This window comes from Rhea pennata, chromosome 11, assembly GCF_028389875.1.
Source record: "Rhea pennata isolate bPtePen1 chromosome 11, bPtePen1.pri, whole genome shotgun sequence".
Taxonomy (NCBI): domain Eukaryota; kingdom Metazoa; phylum Chordata; class Aves; order Rheiformes; family Rheidae; genus Rhea; species Rhea pennata.
In genome coordinates, this window is record NC_084673.1 from 7,011,100 (window position 1) to 7,027,701 (window position 16,602).

The 16,602-nt window shown below is 45.5% G+C and overlaps 1 protein-coding gene across 8 annotated transcripts in view; it reads right to left on the reverse strand.

Moving 5' to 3' along the window:
• Nucleotides 1-963: 963 nt before the first annotated feature.
• The window catches only part of ATP11C (ATPase phospholipid transporting 11C), a 66,616-nt gene continuing 50,977 nt past the window's right edge, over nt 964-16,602 (reverse strand). For 3 of the 8 annotated variants that reach the window (XM_062585004.1, XM_062585003.1, XM_062585005.1), the window contains exons 25-30: nt 13,843-13,978; nt 11,921-11,986; nt 10,985-11,088; nt 8,311-8,464; nt 6,490-6,555; nt 964-4,314 (exon numbers count right to left, since the gene is read on the reverse strand). In XM_062585004.1, coding sequence (XP_062440988.1) covers nt 4,198-4,314; nt 6,490-6,555; nt 8,311-8,464; nt 10,985-11,088; nt 11,921-11,986; nt 13,843-13,978 — 643 coding nt within the window. In that variant the 3' untranslated portion in view covers nt 964-4,197. Of the gene's footprint in view, nt 4,315-5,550; nt 5,647-6,489; nt 6,581-8,310; nt 8,465-10,984; nt 11,089-11,920; nt 11,987-13,842; nt 13,979-16,602 lie in introns of those variants that run through there. The other 5 variants (XR_009959619.1, XM_062585006.1, XM_062585009.1 and 2 more) reach the window with 5 other exon arrangements.

The following is a 16,602-nucleotide window of genomic DNA, read 5'->3' on the forward strand; positions in this document are numbered from 1 at the left end:
AAATAAGTAAATCTATGTTTTTTTTTTTTTTTTTTTTTTTAATGTTATACAAACAGCATGATTCTTGCTCTAATAGTTTCATTACATTGTTGAAATTTTATCAATGCAAAAACCTAGCCTGTGTTACACCAGCTCCAGGTGGAGCTACAAACCACAGAATAATCCTTGTCCGTGTGTTCCTAGGCTTTGAACTGAAAAATAGCTATTTATTACACGAAGCCATGATGCACAAAGCCAACATACAGCAATAGGAAAACCAGTCTTCTTGCACAGATGGAACTGGGCGCGTGGACCTGCCTCCTCTTACCTGGTGGCTAAATGTCCTCATCAGTTGAAGTCCAGAGTTCAGTGCTTCTGAAAAGTGCAGTCACCTAATTCATAAGACTTACTTCCTTATTTTGACAGATTGGGGTTTTTTTTTTTTTTTTTTTTTTTTTTTTTTAGGGAAATGGGTTCAGAATGCATAAACCAGGTATCTGCTGCACCTATCACCAGCAAAATTGCTAATAAAATTGCAGCTTGGTGTTCTCTCTTGTGGGAAATGCTGGAGGTACTGCAAAGACATGAGTGCAGCCTTGTTGATTTAACCCAGCACTCAGGGAAAATGCTGACAGTCCTCCAAGTACTGCCATAGCCTAACCATAAACCATTGCCAAAGCGGCATCCAAGGAAATAAGACAGACAAAGGTGTGTATTATATATATATTAATCAGAACAACATACCAAAGTTTATTTGATTACTTCAAACAAAAGTTTCTGTAATGAAAAAAGAGCAAGTTGCATTCATAAAAGGTAACATTCACATTCAATCTCTTTTATATAAAGCAACATAAATGTATAAAATTGCTTTTGAGTGAAAAAACGTAAGGTTGCAGTCCATTTTTTTGCAAGAAGCTGAAAATGTATCTTCTCATTGCCTGTATATAATTTACACTTTCTATATACTACATGGTGTTAAAAAAAAAAAAAAAAAAAAAAAAACATGGCTGGGAAATTGGATGAACAGAGCAATATTAGGTATGGTTTTCAACTGTAAGTAGGTATACAAATTCAATTTTAAGCTTTTATGCAATTCCAAGTCATTTATAATATTCTCATAACAATGAAAATTAGTTTTTTTTTTGAAAAGTAGTTATGACTACATCAAGTTTTCCCATTATCACATAAAAATTTCAGAGGGAATCTTAATTACTTTTCTTATCTTTCAGAGTCACTAACCAGTGATTAAACTTCAGTGAATTATTAGCAAAAACCCTAGCCTTTTTCCTTCAAGTTTTTCCACCGATAAGCCTGTACTGACCTTTTAGTTCACTAAAGAGCACAGCAACAGTGCAGCTTGTATTGTTTTACAGGAAAAATCACAGTATTACTGTCAAATTACTGCCGCTCTCGCGTCCTGCTGGCTGATACTTTACAGCCACTATCACCACTTTCCTTCTCCTCTAACTCCAGGTTTGGTCTCCTGTTTCCTCACATTTCACAACGCATCTGCAGCACCAGAAATTTCCTTTCTGCCGTTTCCAAACCAGGACAACCAGCGCTTCTGCTGGAGCGAGGCTGTCCCGGCACCGCCACCCTACGCCGCCAAAACAGCTGAAGATCCGAGTCCGAGAAAACGTGCGTTTCCCAAAAGAGCTGGCATTCAAGACACTCCACGTTTACCCCAGCCCACGTTTCAGCAGCTTACACGGGCCTTCGGTTTAAGCGCACAGCTACGGCAAATAGTTTACTCCATACTGATACTGGATACTTGTAAATGGGAAGAAAAAGGCTTGGTTCACAGATGGCTCTTGTCTTACAACAGGCTGCAGAATTTAGCCCGCGTAAGTGGCTTTAGCAGTACAGTTCATACATACCAAAACACTGCAAGCTTCGTTCTGTTCCCTGTACGTAACATCAGTGGCAAAACCTCTGGGTGAGTCTTCACGGGAACAGAGCTTGACCCTAGAAGTTGAATATAACACAAAACAAACCAAGAAGCAGGTTGTCAGACTTGGGACGATCCAGGCTTGGAATGGTTTTGAATCACAGGAATTACATGTTTCAGTGCCCCCATTTTAAAGGTTATGTAAACAGAAGACAGCAAGTGTATATTTAAGGAGAAAGGTTAGATTTGGCATATAGAGTGCATCTTCCTTGTTTTCATCGCGTACTTGATCTGTAGGCACCACATTTTAGGAATAAAACGTTGAGAATTGGCCAAGGTCTGCAGCTTGAATTCTAGGTCCACGCGAGGAGCTAGGAAAAGGAAAAAGCAGAAAGCTCTGCCCACGGCAGGCATGCTGGAAGCACAGCTCTGCACTCGCATGCAGCAAGGAGCCGAGCTGTGGCTGCCGGCAGGGCGACAGCAAGCCCCGCCGGCGCCGAGCGGAGCGCAGCCGGCCCGTCCGTCCGTCCGTCCAGGCTCTGCGGCCCCTTTGCTCCGTGACTCATCCCCAGGCAGGTTCCTCGGCCCGTACGTCAGCGTTCGCCTGCAGCTCGTGTCGGAGAGCGATCCGGGTCCTGCTTGCGCCGCAGTCGGACCTCGCGGGTGGCCGGCCAGAGACCAAGAGGTGCAAGACCAAGAGGAGCAGCTCTCCAGAGGCAGCAGCCCGCCGCTTAGCGGAACCGGACGAAGGGAACGCTCTGCCTAGTCCCAATTCTTGCTGCTTTGCGTGAAAATACAACGGAGCCTCAGAGAAACACGAGGGGAGCCGGACCCGTCTGCAGCGTAGGGTTTATAATACCTCTGAAATTAGATGTGGATGCTTATCACAGTATTTCCTCTAGCTGCCATGCAGACCTCTGGCCAGTAGCAGATTGTACTAGACAGGGCAAAGGGGACTCAGCATGAGGATAAACCTTAGTATCAAGTGACAGCGGCACACAAGCTGCTCCCATGACCATTTATGACTTAAAACAATTTTTAAAACTGCATTTTTCACATCTGAAGTATGAGAGAGTTGGGCATCCCACCTCTCCACTACGCACATGTGATATTTACAACCTAAAAAGAAACAAAACATAGTTTCTCCCTATCTTAGTAAAGGTGGATTTAAAAAGGACATGCCAATTTAAAAACCAAGTATAAAAGGAATGAGATCAGACTAACATATTCCTTTTATTTTTAAATGACTTTTTTTTTTTCTTAGTGCAAATAACTCAGGATGCAGTTTGATGCCTGTGAGTGTGGACAGGCACAGTCCACGTCCCTGGGACTGTCCAAGGGCAGCACTGTCATTCAGGCCTGTAAAGTGTTTAAGCAACTGCACAGTGCAGTAATGTGAAAGCAGCCACAGGAGCCCAGGAAAAACTGGGCTCAAATTCCGGCACAACACAATTGGTGAGCTTCTTTCCTGACCGAGAAAGCGGTCAGAGTGAACGCTTCTTGCACCTTTCCAAAACACCAGGGAAAATTATCATTTCTTCCCCTTCCTTCAGGAAGGAGCCTGTGGGCAAAGGAGTCAACGGGCAGCACGAGAACTTCGGCGCTTCCCTGGCACAGCGGCTGTCCACACTGCTCCTCAACAATCACAGGTCACTCCTAACCACACTGGCTGCCAGAGGAAGGACATCTGACCGGACACCCCACAGCACCAGTGAGGACTTCTCCCAGGCTTTCATGCTTTCCATCCAGACCCAGCATGGCGGAGGGTCATCGTCCATCTGCAGAGCTGGATGCGGACACAGCCCAAGGCAGGAGGAAGCCACCAGACTGAGCTGGGCACCTTGACACCATGCAACCCAACTCCCATGCCAGACCAGGGGTCTTTTCACGATGCCTTTGGGGAGCTGGACAGGGCTGAGAGCGGGTCTACAGTCCACACTGCTTCTTTGGTCAGGCAAAGCAAGAGGCTTGGACAGCAAATCACTCTCGGGCAGCGGTGGCCACCATGCTCAACAGGATGATGCTCCTCTTTCTCTTCTGCACTCTGTCCACATTGCTTTTGAAGAATTTCCAAAGATGCTTCCTCAGCCTCCAGTTACACAGACTTTTCATTTAGAAGATTTTTTTTCATTTAGAAGATTTTTGGAGGTGGGGGGCGGGGAGGGAGGGCAACAAGACCAAGGCAAATGGGTACTGTGCCCCGTGTCCTGGCTACTGCTTTATCAGCAAGGCTGCTCACAGTTCTTGGTAATTTTTATGAGAACTGTTAGGTTAAAAATACGGGTTTTTTCCCCTACAGCATGACCAAATGCAGTGTTTGTACAAAGCATTTACAGTATCCTGAGAGGATATCTTTCTACCAAGTTAGTAACAGCATCTTCAGTCTTCACATAACCATTCTCTATGCGTTTGTATGACATTAACCTAGGCAGATCAAAGGGGCCAGTCTGCAAAAATCAGAAGGAAAACACACAGGTACTGTAACTGTTACATTCCCCAAGTCATAACCTTTTTTTCCTTGTTAATTTTTAGCAAAGAAAGTTAAGTTTTTATAGAGGAATGATTAGATCATAATAAAAATGCCAAATTTCATTCACAAAGGAAGAAATAAAGAGTATGCTAAATGAATCTGCACGGTTTGCAAAATACCGCAGAGAGTCTAAGCAGCAGCCTCTGCCTTGCTGTCCTCTCCCGCTCCAGCCCAGCCGGAGCGCGTCCCGCGCCCGTCCCCAGCAGCGAGCTCCACCTAACGTTCGGTCCTCCCCTCGCTACGGGCTCCGCGACCGGGCAACCGCAAGGCTAACACCCGCAGAAGAAACAACACTTAAGAGGTCGGGAGAATGGTCTGTTTTACCTGCTGTTAATATGATTAAATGACTTCTTTACCCACAGACATGGGTACGAAGGCATGAGAGGTTTACAGAAAATTTGTAATTTTTTGTTTGCAGCTACATAACATTTTGTTTGCAGCCACACAGCTACATAACATTCCACGTGAAAGCTAAATTGTGAATTCAATTAGGCATTTTTACTTCTTTCTGTAACTAGATGTACAGCTATTTGCTTACTGTAATGTTTACAATCAAAAAACGTGTACTAGGATGCTCTGTGTATATATGCATATGGACACAGAGACATGCCTGCTGTACAATATGTTGACATACACAGACAAGTACATACATTTAGTTTAAATCTATGCAGATGGATTAAAATTTACTTATTTCTCTCCGACAGAACAGCATGCACCCTGAAAAAAGGGATTTTGGTACTATTCAGATGCAATACTGGAATCATTTTAATAGTTGAGATTTGAAACACTTCATTGTAAATATATGAGTGTCAGCTTTTACAATCACTGTTAATCTGAGGATACTATCAGTGAATCATGCTAAGGTGTCTGTTATTGTTACACTCAAGTATCAGCTACATTGAAGATTCATTTATGCACAGTGCGACCTTTCAGTGCAAGAGGATCTGTGCACGTATGAGATTCTGAAAAGGCTCAACAGAACAAAATCCCCAAATTAAAATGTATCCCAAACATTGCATCTCCATTTCACAAGGACAGGTGCCCCATACCAATAGTAAAGACAATTATAAGAACCACAGTTTAATTGATTTGGGGGTTACGTTTGGTTAATCGATGCCTTTTAAAGCCATCCCCATTCCTGGCGGCAGGGTACCTGTTACAATACATTAGATTCATCTGAGAACGTTCTTAAAAGCAGCGGTGTGACAGAAGGTCTGGCCGACCGCAGGTCACGCGCCTTCCTACTGCTCTGCAATGGTGAGGCAAAAATACTTATAGCACACCCAGCACTTTAACCTGCCCAACGGTGGAACAACACGGACACACGCACCTCCAAAGCTAGCTAAGCGGTGTCACAAGAAGTGCAGCAACACCTCCTCCCTAAATGTCATGATGACTAACAGCAGCTAGGTTTTTCAAAGGCGTAGGCAGATGGCCACCAGTCTCTGAGACTGTCCCTTGGTGTGACAGCTGAGTGCACTGGCTTATTTATTTGCATGAAGAACAACTGCAGCATTAACCAATGTTATTTACCAGGCACAGGAAGGCACTTGGGAAGTTCCCACTGGATCAAACAAGTCTGAGCTGTTGGCCAAGTCATCCAGAGGATAATCAAAAACGAGTCCATTCTGCTCTATACTTCAGAGAATTTTTTTTAAAAAAATCATCTCATCCACTGAAACGTGGAACCACTGAGGGGACACAGAGCATAGCTACTGGTAACAGGAGACAGCTCCACAACCAGAACATATTACACAGTGCTGCCGGCTTCCAGGGACATGCACCATCTACCCCAGCTAAGGACCTGGTCAGAGACAAACATCCCCAGCTGATGCCAGCTCCACTGAGGTGCTGAGCATGACAAGCTCAGCACACCCAACACAACTCGCGTGGACCTGAGCAGCTGGAGACAAAGGGAATGAGACCGACAAAACACATCTAAACACCAGATTTAAACTGAAGCGAAGCAGAGGGGGGAAAGCAGGCTCTTGCTGGGTGAGCAAATCTAAACATAGGTTTTCAGCGGTAAGGAGTTAAAAGAAGGAAAAAGCAGTAGAGCAAGCAACATGTACTGACTACGAAAGGAAATCACCTTATTCGCTCCAAGAAAAGCTGTGATTGCTGGAAGTTTGAGAAAGCATGAAGATAGTGGATGTTCCTGAGGAAGGAAGGTGCTTCGTTACCTAGTTCACAATAGCACAAAGGACAGAAAATTGCAGTACAAGAAAGAGAAAGGCAGAAACCAAGGAAAATACGCATGCGCCTTGCCATTAAGGACTCCTCCATGCAGCAACTTTAATAGAGGCCGAGCAAAGCTGGTGCGTTACATTACAGGGGGACTTGTCCCACAGAAGTCAAGGGCAAACTCCCACTAACAGGGCCTCAATCCCCCCATCTTTGGGACCAGGACATGCATGCATCAGCATTTGCTTCTGAAATTCAGCTGCCCAGCTGCAGCATCAGGAACCTACACAATCTGCATTTTCACTTGGATGTTCCCCTTGAGAGTAAATATTAAGATTAGGATTCTCAAAAGGCGTCTCAACCTGAAGTCATCTGCCTATTCTCAGAAACCTTGTAAAAAATTAGGTGACTGACTTAGGTTTCTGACTACCACTACAGACATCTACAGCTGGTATCTGCTTCAGGCATTTTACAGAGTTGCTACTTCAAACGTATTGCCAAGACCAAATCACTTCTTTCCCATTTAATCAAGGCATCAATCTAGAAGCTATTAAATAACAGTTAATAGGAAAAAATAACATTCATTCTCCAATAATTCAACAGTATTTAAAGTTGAAAGGAATGCAGACTGAGTTAATTTTTGCATTTTGCAGACACGTGTTTTACTCCACTGATACTGTGCCAAGCTTCTACTTCAAACGCTATGGGGGGGGGACGACTTCAAATTTTACTGGAAATACATTATTTAACCAAGGTAATCATCACCTTTCATCCTTATGTAGAAATAAGCTATCCCAGGTGAAGAAAGTGCACTGAAACCTCACAGGCTGTAAAAGCTGCGAGGGAGAAGCCTACTTCGAGCTTTACTACTTGAGAAGTAGGTTTCATCGTTCAACTGGACACCAGCTCCGGCCCAAGCTGGGCCAGATGACCTCCATGCAGTCCTGTTGGCACAAGGCACCGGATCAGGACACCGCTGTGGGGTAGCGTCACCTACTCCGCGCTTCCCGAAAGCCGTCGCGGTGCCCCAGGGGAGCGTTTGCCGGTGCCGGTGGAGCCACCATGGCCAAGCGCGTGGCAAGGGAGGGCAAGCTTTCCCGCGCAACGCCCGACCGCTGCGGCGCCGGCATTCAGCACGCGCGGGGGCACCGAGGAAGCTTCCAGGAGATGGTCTGCGTTTCTAGAACGGGCCCTCCTCACCAGCGGACGGCCCTTCACAAGCCCAGAAGGCTTTCGGTACCAGCTGGCTACAGCTGGCCAACGCCATTCTGCAAGCCCCAGGCTACCAAAGGGGGCTGAGGGACCTGACACAGCCTGACTCACTTCCCCTGCGCTGGCACCTGGAGGCCACATGCGGGGAAAACATCTTCAGTACGTTCCTTGACATAAAAACTAGTAGCTTTGAGGACACAACATGCTGTTTTCATGCTCAGATGAGGCTGGAAAAGGGTTACTGTACTTCCCCCCCCCCCTTTTTTAAATGAGAGAAGTTTTGCAAGCAGTCAAAGTAACTAAGAAAAGGCACTGGTTGAGTCTCTCCTTGCTACATGTCTAGGCAGTATTTTTAGCTGAGCTTTTTGACATTTCTGGCATGTGAAAGAGCAAAATGAGACTCTAGAAAACCTTCCTCAAAATGTGAATGGTACGCAGTATTATTACAAGTTCATCTGATGTTTAAGAGAGACTTTTTATAAATAAAAAAGGTGTAGTATATGATCTTGTTCCTTACCTGATGTTTTTTCTTTTTTATGATTTTTAAAACTATTAGAAGAATTTCTGGGAAAAGGCTGATAAAAATCAGGAGAATTATTGCCAGCCATGTGGAAACAGAAGTCAGCATATGGGCAAATACAAAATACATTCTTTGCTGCTTCAAGAAAGGCCTGAAAAAGAAAAGATACAATAAATTCTAGTTAACTCAACCAGCTGCACAGTTTTTCAACTAGGTCATGTTCAAAGGAAGATCCAGATCAAGCCACCAGCTGTACAACCTCCCTTACAGATGTAGGCAGGTACAGTCTGCACAGAAACGCACCATCCATTTTTCCACCAAACCTGCATCCTCTGCTTTGAGCTGCTCTGATTCTTGAGGGCTGTCTCAAAAATCTCCCAAGTCGGCTTTGGTACTTTTCCCTCTTAGCACAGGCCCCTTCCTCCCATGTCTCAGCCCAGTCATCATTTAGTGAGCATTTCTCCAACCCTTGGTCGGGGTCTCCTGAGCTCCACACCAGCATCTTTGGCTACCCCTGCTTTTCTCTTACCTTCATCCAAACACTTCATGCTTTCAAGATCCTTCTCAACACAATGAGCTACCTTCATCCGGGTTTCCAAGGCCACTGCTCCTCCTCCTCCCTCCTTCTGCAGCTGTTTCATTCTCTTGCAACACTTTTTTCTATAGTCCCAGTGCTCACCTTTTCTTTATCTCCCTCCTTTCCTCTCTTTCTGTTTGATCAACTTAAATGCACATTTATTCTTGAAGCATCAAGTTACTCAAGACTTAGAGCAGTCAGACTCAAGTCACAGTTCAGTTCACCACACCATGGGGCTGTTACTGCTGATCTTTCCAGCAGGAAAAGGAACAGGAAGTCAAGTACTTGCTCCATCAGGAGAAAAGCTAACCTCAGAGCAAGCAGATGCTTGTGAAGGGCCTTTCCCAGCTGTCCAGGAACTCTAGGTTCTCTAAAAATAGACTCTCTAATTATAATTAATCCCGAATCTTTTCCAAATTGGTTTCAGAAAGCAAAGACAACTGCACTTAAGATCTGCAGATTTTCATCTCATTTTATAAGAGGCACATGCATTTGCAAAGCACATCTTTCTGCTATTATAACACCTCAGTTACTTTTCTAAATAGCAATATCTAGGAAGCAACTTCACTCTTCAAACTATCAGTCTTCAGCATTATCTGTGTGTTTCCTATTATCATGTTCCCCACTAGCTTCATTTTAGAGGAAGAAAGGATTGGAACAAACATTTAGCAAGTGCCCAAGCCACTTCTGAAAGAGGGATTTCTGTAAGTAATACGCACAAGGCTTAAGAGCCTATTAAGAAAATGAAACTTAGTGTTGTAGAAATTTTTGTTTGGGTCTTAGTTGAGACAAAAAGCCACCTTTGGCACTTTGAAAGTGCTCACATATTTCTCTCTCTCTTCTCCCAGTTTCGACATTAACTTTAGAGATGCTTTCAACTCTAAGCAGGAAGACCACTTCTAAATGTAAAAGGAATGTCCTGTCTTTTGAAATGTCATTTTATACTATGTAGCTTTGCACCTTCCACATTTATTTTATTTGGGAATGGGGAGCAATTTGAATTAGTATCACCAAATTCAGTATTATTACTGAAAAATAAGTTTCACTTTATCGGAAAATAGATCATTTTATTTCAGCTTTGGACTTGGCTAAAGCTTCATATTTGCTTTTGATGGTGGAAATGCAGACTTTAGGTCCCAGCAGGTTATCTGCATTTTTCTACCTCCCTTGAGGGCAGATACCTGTGAAAAATGCCTCATAAATAAATAACAGGGATTTTGAAGCATTTTGCTGTTTAGCATTAGCTTAAAATACCACGCTATGTAAATTAAACACTCCAGTGGAAAACTCACACATTTCAGTGTAAAGAAAGAGAGCTGGCTAGATTTCAGATCTAAATCTGTTTATTATGAACTGAAGAGCTAAGCAAAGCCTGTGGCCCCAAATCAAGACACTTAAATCAGCTCCACTTCTTTATGAGCAGGCTGCTGGGTTAAGTATCTAGCCAGTGACTCATGGCATTAGCCCAAGGAAAAATACGCGAGCGAAACTGGAGGTGCTGTCTACTATGAAGGTGAACACACACATCTGCTCTAGCACATGAAACAGAAAGCTGACTAATCATTGTAATTTACTGTGCTTGCCTGTTTTGCCAGCCATTCCACCTAAAATCCTGCTCATGCCGAAATCAGTGAGGGCTTTTTCCACTTACTCAGAGCCAGACTTGCAGCAGCAGCATCTTTGCTGCCCCTCGCTCCTTCGCCCCGCGGCGCTGCCTGCCTGGGCCCCAGCTCCTTGCCCCCCGGCCTCCCTTGGGCCCTGCCCCTCTGTGTCGCTGCGCTTCTTCCCCACCATCACATTTTCCTTCCTTTCCCATCCACACATCCACAAAGACCCTTTTCCTCACCCACTTCACTAACACCGTTCTCCTTTCCAGTGAGAACCTCCCCGCGTGAGCGCTGGAGCCCCCCAAAACCCAGCAGGACCTGCCACCCTTCAGTGCAGCGGGCTAACACGCGCTTACCGTGGCTGCAAACGCCCTGCCCTCCACAACCTGTGCACGGCCCGAAGAGGGGGACGCCGCCCCCACGCCCCCCAAGGCGAGCGCCACGCACTCCCCTGCGGAAGGGCCACGGAAAGCAGGGCTGTACTTGCCAAATGACGCCTCCCCAGAAGAACGAGAAGAACACATAGAAGGCCAGGGAGCCCCAAATCACAAAGTGGTTCATCCACGTCCAGAATCGAGTATCTAACGCTAGCTGTGCAAATAAAATAAAAACGGCATTAGAGGTCAGCTGTGTTTACATGAAATTTGACTGCTTTCACTGCAACGTTGAAGTATCCCAAGTCAGCTACTGCTCTGCATACGCACAAGGGGGAAAATATCTTCAATACGTATAAATTGCCACAGCATCAACAAGGGAACAGAGTTCCTAATTGCAACTGACACTTTTAATAGAGTAACTTTGATGTACCCTCTGATGCTACAGCAAGAAAAAAGAGTCTGAAGGTCCGGGTGGTTGTAATTGCCTTCAGTCACCACCTGCTCTCCTGCACTAAACAGGAGAGCCCTATTGTAAGGTCTCATGAGCTGTTCATTCTGGAAAGCTCCAGGAAACAAAGTGGATTTGCTAGCAGTGTTTGACAGATGCGCTTTAGCGATCCCCATGCCGCCAGCAGCAGCTGAGCCGGGGTGGACAAACCCAAGTATCCCCTTGTACCTCTCATCTCTTCTGAGCTGAAGGCCAAAGTGGTGAAGGGGACTGGGGGGGGGGGGGGGGGAGGAAATGAGTGAAAGGCAATTGAACCCAACTGGAGATCTCTGAAGAGGACAAGAACAGGAAAACTTAGCAACACACAGAAATGCTTCTTGCACAAGCACAGACCATAAGCTACACAAGGACAGCAGTGAAGAAACTTTCTAGAAAGTTCGGCCTATAGGGAAGAACAAATGATTGAGAAAAAAAATATTCACAGAAGTTATCTTCAATATATTACAGCACAGAGTACATGATTTTATACCACAGTGCACATACATGCATTGAGAGATGACTGCAAACAAACGACTGAAAAAGAAAGGAGAAGCCTAACCTTCAGAGTGACGGTGAACACTAACACGGTGAAGACAATAGTTCCAAAGGTCCAATTGCCGAAAACCTGAAAAACAGTTTTACATTCCCACGTGTATCTTGGTCCACGTTGCTTGAAAGAAACAGTAAAAATGACAGAGAAACTACGCAAGCAAGAACTAGCGTGGGCACGACTCAGTGGAGAGGGACTGCTGCTCCGGATTCAAGCACTCGGACAGGCACCAGCCGCTCGCACGCAACCAGCTCCCTCTCGCCAACCCGGCGCCATGCAGGACCACACAAACCATTAACCCAGCGTTGCGACAGTGACAAATACAGTCTCCTACTAACAGCAATGTTGATCAAGAATACAAGTCATTTGGACCACTTATATTTAATGGTTTCTTGGTAATTTACTCAGTTTCTGCTTTCTCATAGCACAAAACCAGCAGCGCACCTGTATGTATCATGGTGTTTGATTCCCATTTGCAGAATGCACCAAAGGGCACTGTTTTGCACTAGAATATATTGTTTTAGTTTGTAGATACTAGGGACTATGCACAACAAAGAAAAGCAGATACTGTATATAAATCCAAATGATGGCAATGAATGGGACAGATGCTTACCAAAGGCTGTCAAGATCTGAATGCATACATTAAAACAGAAAATGAAATGTAAAAGTTTTCTAAAAAATGCAAAAAATTAAATCTATAGGAGCAAAAAAGGATTCAATCAAACATACATGGATATTACGAACAATTGCTGGTAGCAGTTTCTACAGGCATTAGTGTTTACAAAACAGGACATAACCACGTATCTAATTTCAGTGCCACGAAGACTTGACCTCTCAAGGCATTTGCAGAAGGTATCGATGACCAAATGTTTTATTCAAATACAACCAGAACGGCTGTAATACAGAAAGGCACTGCACTTGCAATACAGGCACTGACTGCATATAGCTGAGGCCATAAACGTTAGGGTTTATGCAAGACAGGTATTTACATATGCAAAATTTTATGATATTTTCTCCAAGTGTTACTCTAAAAAAGCTGGGCTATTTTCAAGGGTCACAAGCGATGGCATAAAGAAGTTACCGTGTCAGCTGCGACCTGGCGAGGCGCTGCGCGATCCCGGGGGAGGCGTCCCGGGAGCGGACGGACCCCCGCGCATGGCAGCGGGGCTCCTGCGCCCGTGATCCCGGGCACGGGCTCCGGATCCCCCCGGGTTAGCCAGCCAGAGGAGTTTTTTACTTACGCCCCTGCATGCGAGTTAAGGGGGACCTGCTCCTCCTCCTCGCTCACGGGGCTGTGCACACGCTTGCCCCCGTGCACGTGGCACATCCAAGCACCTGTTTACTTTATTATTTTTTTAAAAAAACAGCAGTGCTAACTTAGGCTGGCTTAAAACGACAGCGAACCCTCAGCACCAACCTTCCCCATCGCAGAGGAGGAAGGGCGGCTCGCATCGCGCCTCGGAGCGGGCGCAGCACGCATCCTGCCCGTTGCCACGTCCCAGCTGACAGGCAGCGTCTTAACGTGAGCCCGCTCGATCGCTTGTAACCCCGCGAGCACGTGCCCTGCTTTGCTGGGCACGTCCCTCACTGGCAGCGCTGGCAGCTCTCGCCGTGCCCCGGGAGCCGCGCAGGAAAGGGCCGGAGCTCCATGCAAGGCTCAGAGGCAGCACCAGCTTCGAAAAAAGCTGCTTGCAAGACTTGCTATTTTGCCTAGAGAGCGCAACCATCTCCATGCTGTTTCCATGGTGAGCGGGAAGCCGCTTCACTTTCAGCATTTGCTACAGAGTCACACCATAAGCGATGCTGCACCGCCGGACAAGACTCCAGACACACCGCACTGATTAAGCATGTAGATTTTTTGCTGTAAGGCACAGAGAAAAGGCAGGCACAAAAGAAACACTCATCTTTCTCTTCTTTTTTGTTGTTGTTACCTTTCCATTATCTTCCAATGACGAATTTTGAAAAAGAAAATAAACCCCAAAGAAAAACACGAGTCCTTCAAAGGCGCCCAGAAAGGTCCAGTATAAGAAAGGCCTCCATTGCAACATTGCATTATCAGAAACTTTCCTGTCAAGAAACGGAGTAACAAGAAAATCACCGTCACTTTCAGGACCTGCTGCAAAGCCCGTCGCAGCCAGGTTCAACGGGCTTTGGAGCTGGCCCTTGCTCTAGGGGACACGGAGGGAAAACACACACATTTCGGCCAGTATACAGAGCACAAACAGCATTTGTTACATATAACTGCTGGTCATAAGGGATCATAAGATGTTCGACAAGTTAATCGGTTTGTCTATCACCTCTAGACGAGTCAGATCAAAGCCCAACCCACTCCAAACCCGAAGAGCACTGGCCTGGTCTCTCCTACAGCTCCTGTGCTGCCAATGGTCTCTGAGATTAACTGCTGAATTTTCAAACAGGGCAATGATACAGATTTTTTTTTTTTTTTTTATTTAGCAAGGAATCTGTGACGTTCTCCCCCTCTTTGCTGCATACACAAACTCATCCTTTGAGCAAGTCCAGTTCTTGGAACTGGCATTTTCCTGCACAGGCTGAAAATAACCTACTAGATTAGGTGGCAGGTGCTTTAGCAGCTTTAGCAGAAGGTTTTTGGCTGAACACAGGAATAAGAGCTAGCATTTCAGCAGCAAACTGATGTGATATTTACAGTGCTCTCTAGTGACCTCGTGAAAAGCACCAGTAAAACAAGCGATGCTCTCACTGCAGAAATGAATGTCCTCTGCTCAGCTAGCTGAGCTGCAAGAGCTGAGCCTGAAAAATCCTAAAGCTACTTCTAGTTCTTCTGGTCCTTTCTGCAGACCCCCAGCATTACAACTGACCGCTGAATCAACATGGGGGCTTCAGGGATGTGTGGGTTTGACCGTGCCTTGAAGCCACACGCGTAACACAGTGACTAGATGCAGAAAGGAAATACTGTACAAGAAGTCTTTCCCCAACTTTCAAAATCACTTCCAGTTTAAAAGAACCATTTTTCCTACATCAGGATCTTCTCAGACTATCTTATTTAAAATTTGAAGCTTAATGGGGATGGAAGCATGTTTATGGCAATAATAAAAATTCTCACTCTTTTGTCTTTTTTCTTAACTGTTTAAGCAATACATCAATTTTCAGCATGATGCATCTTGCAAACAGGTGTAGCTCTGGACTCTTACAATTTTGGTTTCTAAAAACCCTGCCAAACCTTATTTATGATGTTGCAGTGACAATGCTCTAACAAGCTGTAATTTGGAAATGAGCAGGCAGCATGGATAAAACAGATTGTAAGAGGTTTTTACTGCTGTGAGAAAATGCAAAGAACTTCCTCGCTGCAGGCTTTGTTTTGCATGCTCGTTTACGTCCTGCAGCATTTGTCATAAACAGGCTTTTTTACAGTGCCTCAGACCAGAGATCTGCACTGCAGCAAGTCAGTAGTTTATACAGCAGAGGCACAGGAGTCATTCTGTATTCAGCAGCACATGCAGAGTCATGAATATTCAAACTGAAGCTATCTGAAAGCACAATTAGTCTGTTTTCCCTCAATTCCTATGTTGCTACAATCAGACAGACCACCAGCCAGTCAGGTAAGTGCATGGTAGCCAGTTATTATTGGTATTTACCGAACAATATTCAATTACAAATTTATTAAAAATACATGCAATGGCATCTTGCCATGCGAGTGGAAGAATGCAGAAGTTCTATCATACATCTGAGCACCTATTTCCAAAGTGCGCAGAACTCCCCAGTCTTCAAGCCATTGTTGCATTTGCTGATTTTTCTATACTTAAGGTAACTTCTGCACAATACCTTAAGGTACCTGAAAACTTCTCTGTGGTACCTGCAAAGACACAGCTCCTTGCTGGAGTGCTTCACTGCCGCGTGAAGCACATGCTTCCTCCTCGACCGACGGTGCACCGTGACCACGATGACAGGGCTTGTGCAGCCCAGCCCGGTGCTCTCTAAGTGCGGATAACCGGCTGTCTAAATTTGCTGCGAGGCCAGGGCAGCAAAGGGAAAAGCACCTCCCTTGCTCCTCGCTGAAGGGCTGCACCCTGGCCTGCTTGCAGCCAGGGCTGAGGGGGAGGTGAGATGGGTTTCTGTGAGAAGCTGAGACCTCCCACAGTTGCAACCAAGCAAGGAGAAAATATTCGAGGGAAAGCAATCTAGTAAAAACAGAAGTTAAACAGTGCTTTCCACGGGCAACATGGCCAAAAGCTCCGTGTGAACTGAGGAGCACAGCTCTAGGGCAACATACTCTGAAATGGGGATTTAGCCTTGGGAAGACAAGCCTGTGGGAGGATCAGTTTGGATCAGCTGAGAAGCTACCTGCCTGAGCTGTACAGCAGGAACATTCACCTCTTAAGTTAATGGATCTTTTCTCTCCTGAAAACCAGATGTCCCCTCCATCCCTTACACGCTCCGTCATCTGCTTCCCTTGCACTGCTGGGCTCAAGCGCCTAAGTCACCTCTGCAGCTTGCTTTTTCTTGTGGGTGGAGAAGTTCACCCATGGTGTAGTATTTACACAGACCCTGCAGTGGAATTTGCTAGGCCAGATGCAATTAGAGAGCAGAAATAGGCAGCTATCGGACATCCCAGCGCTCAGCTCTAATACAGAGGCAGCACAGCCAAGGGCAGAAACCGCCTTTTCTGCAGTTTGCTGCTGCCACCTCACCAGTGTAGGACAGGTGCATCTGCT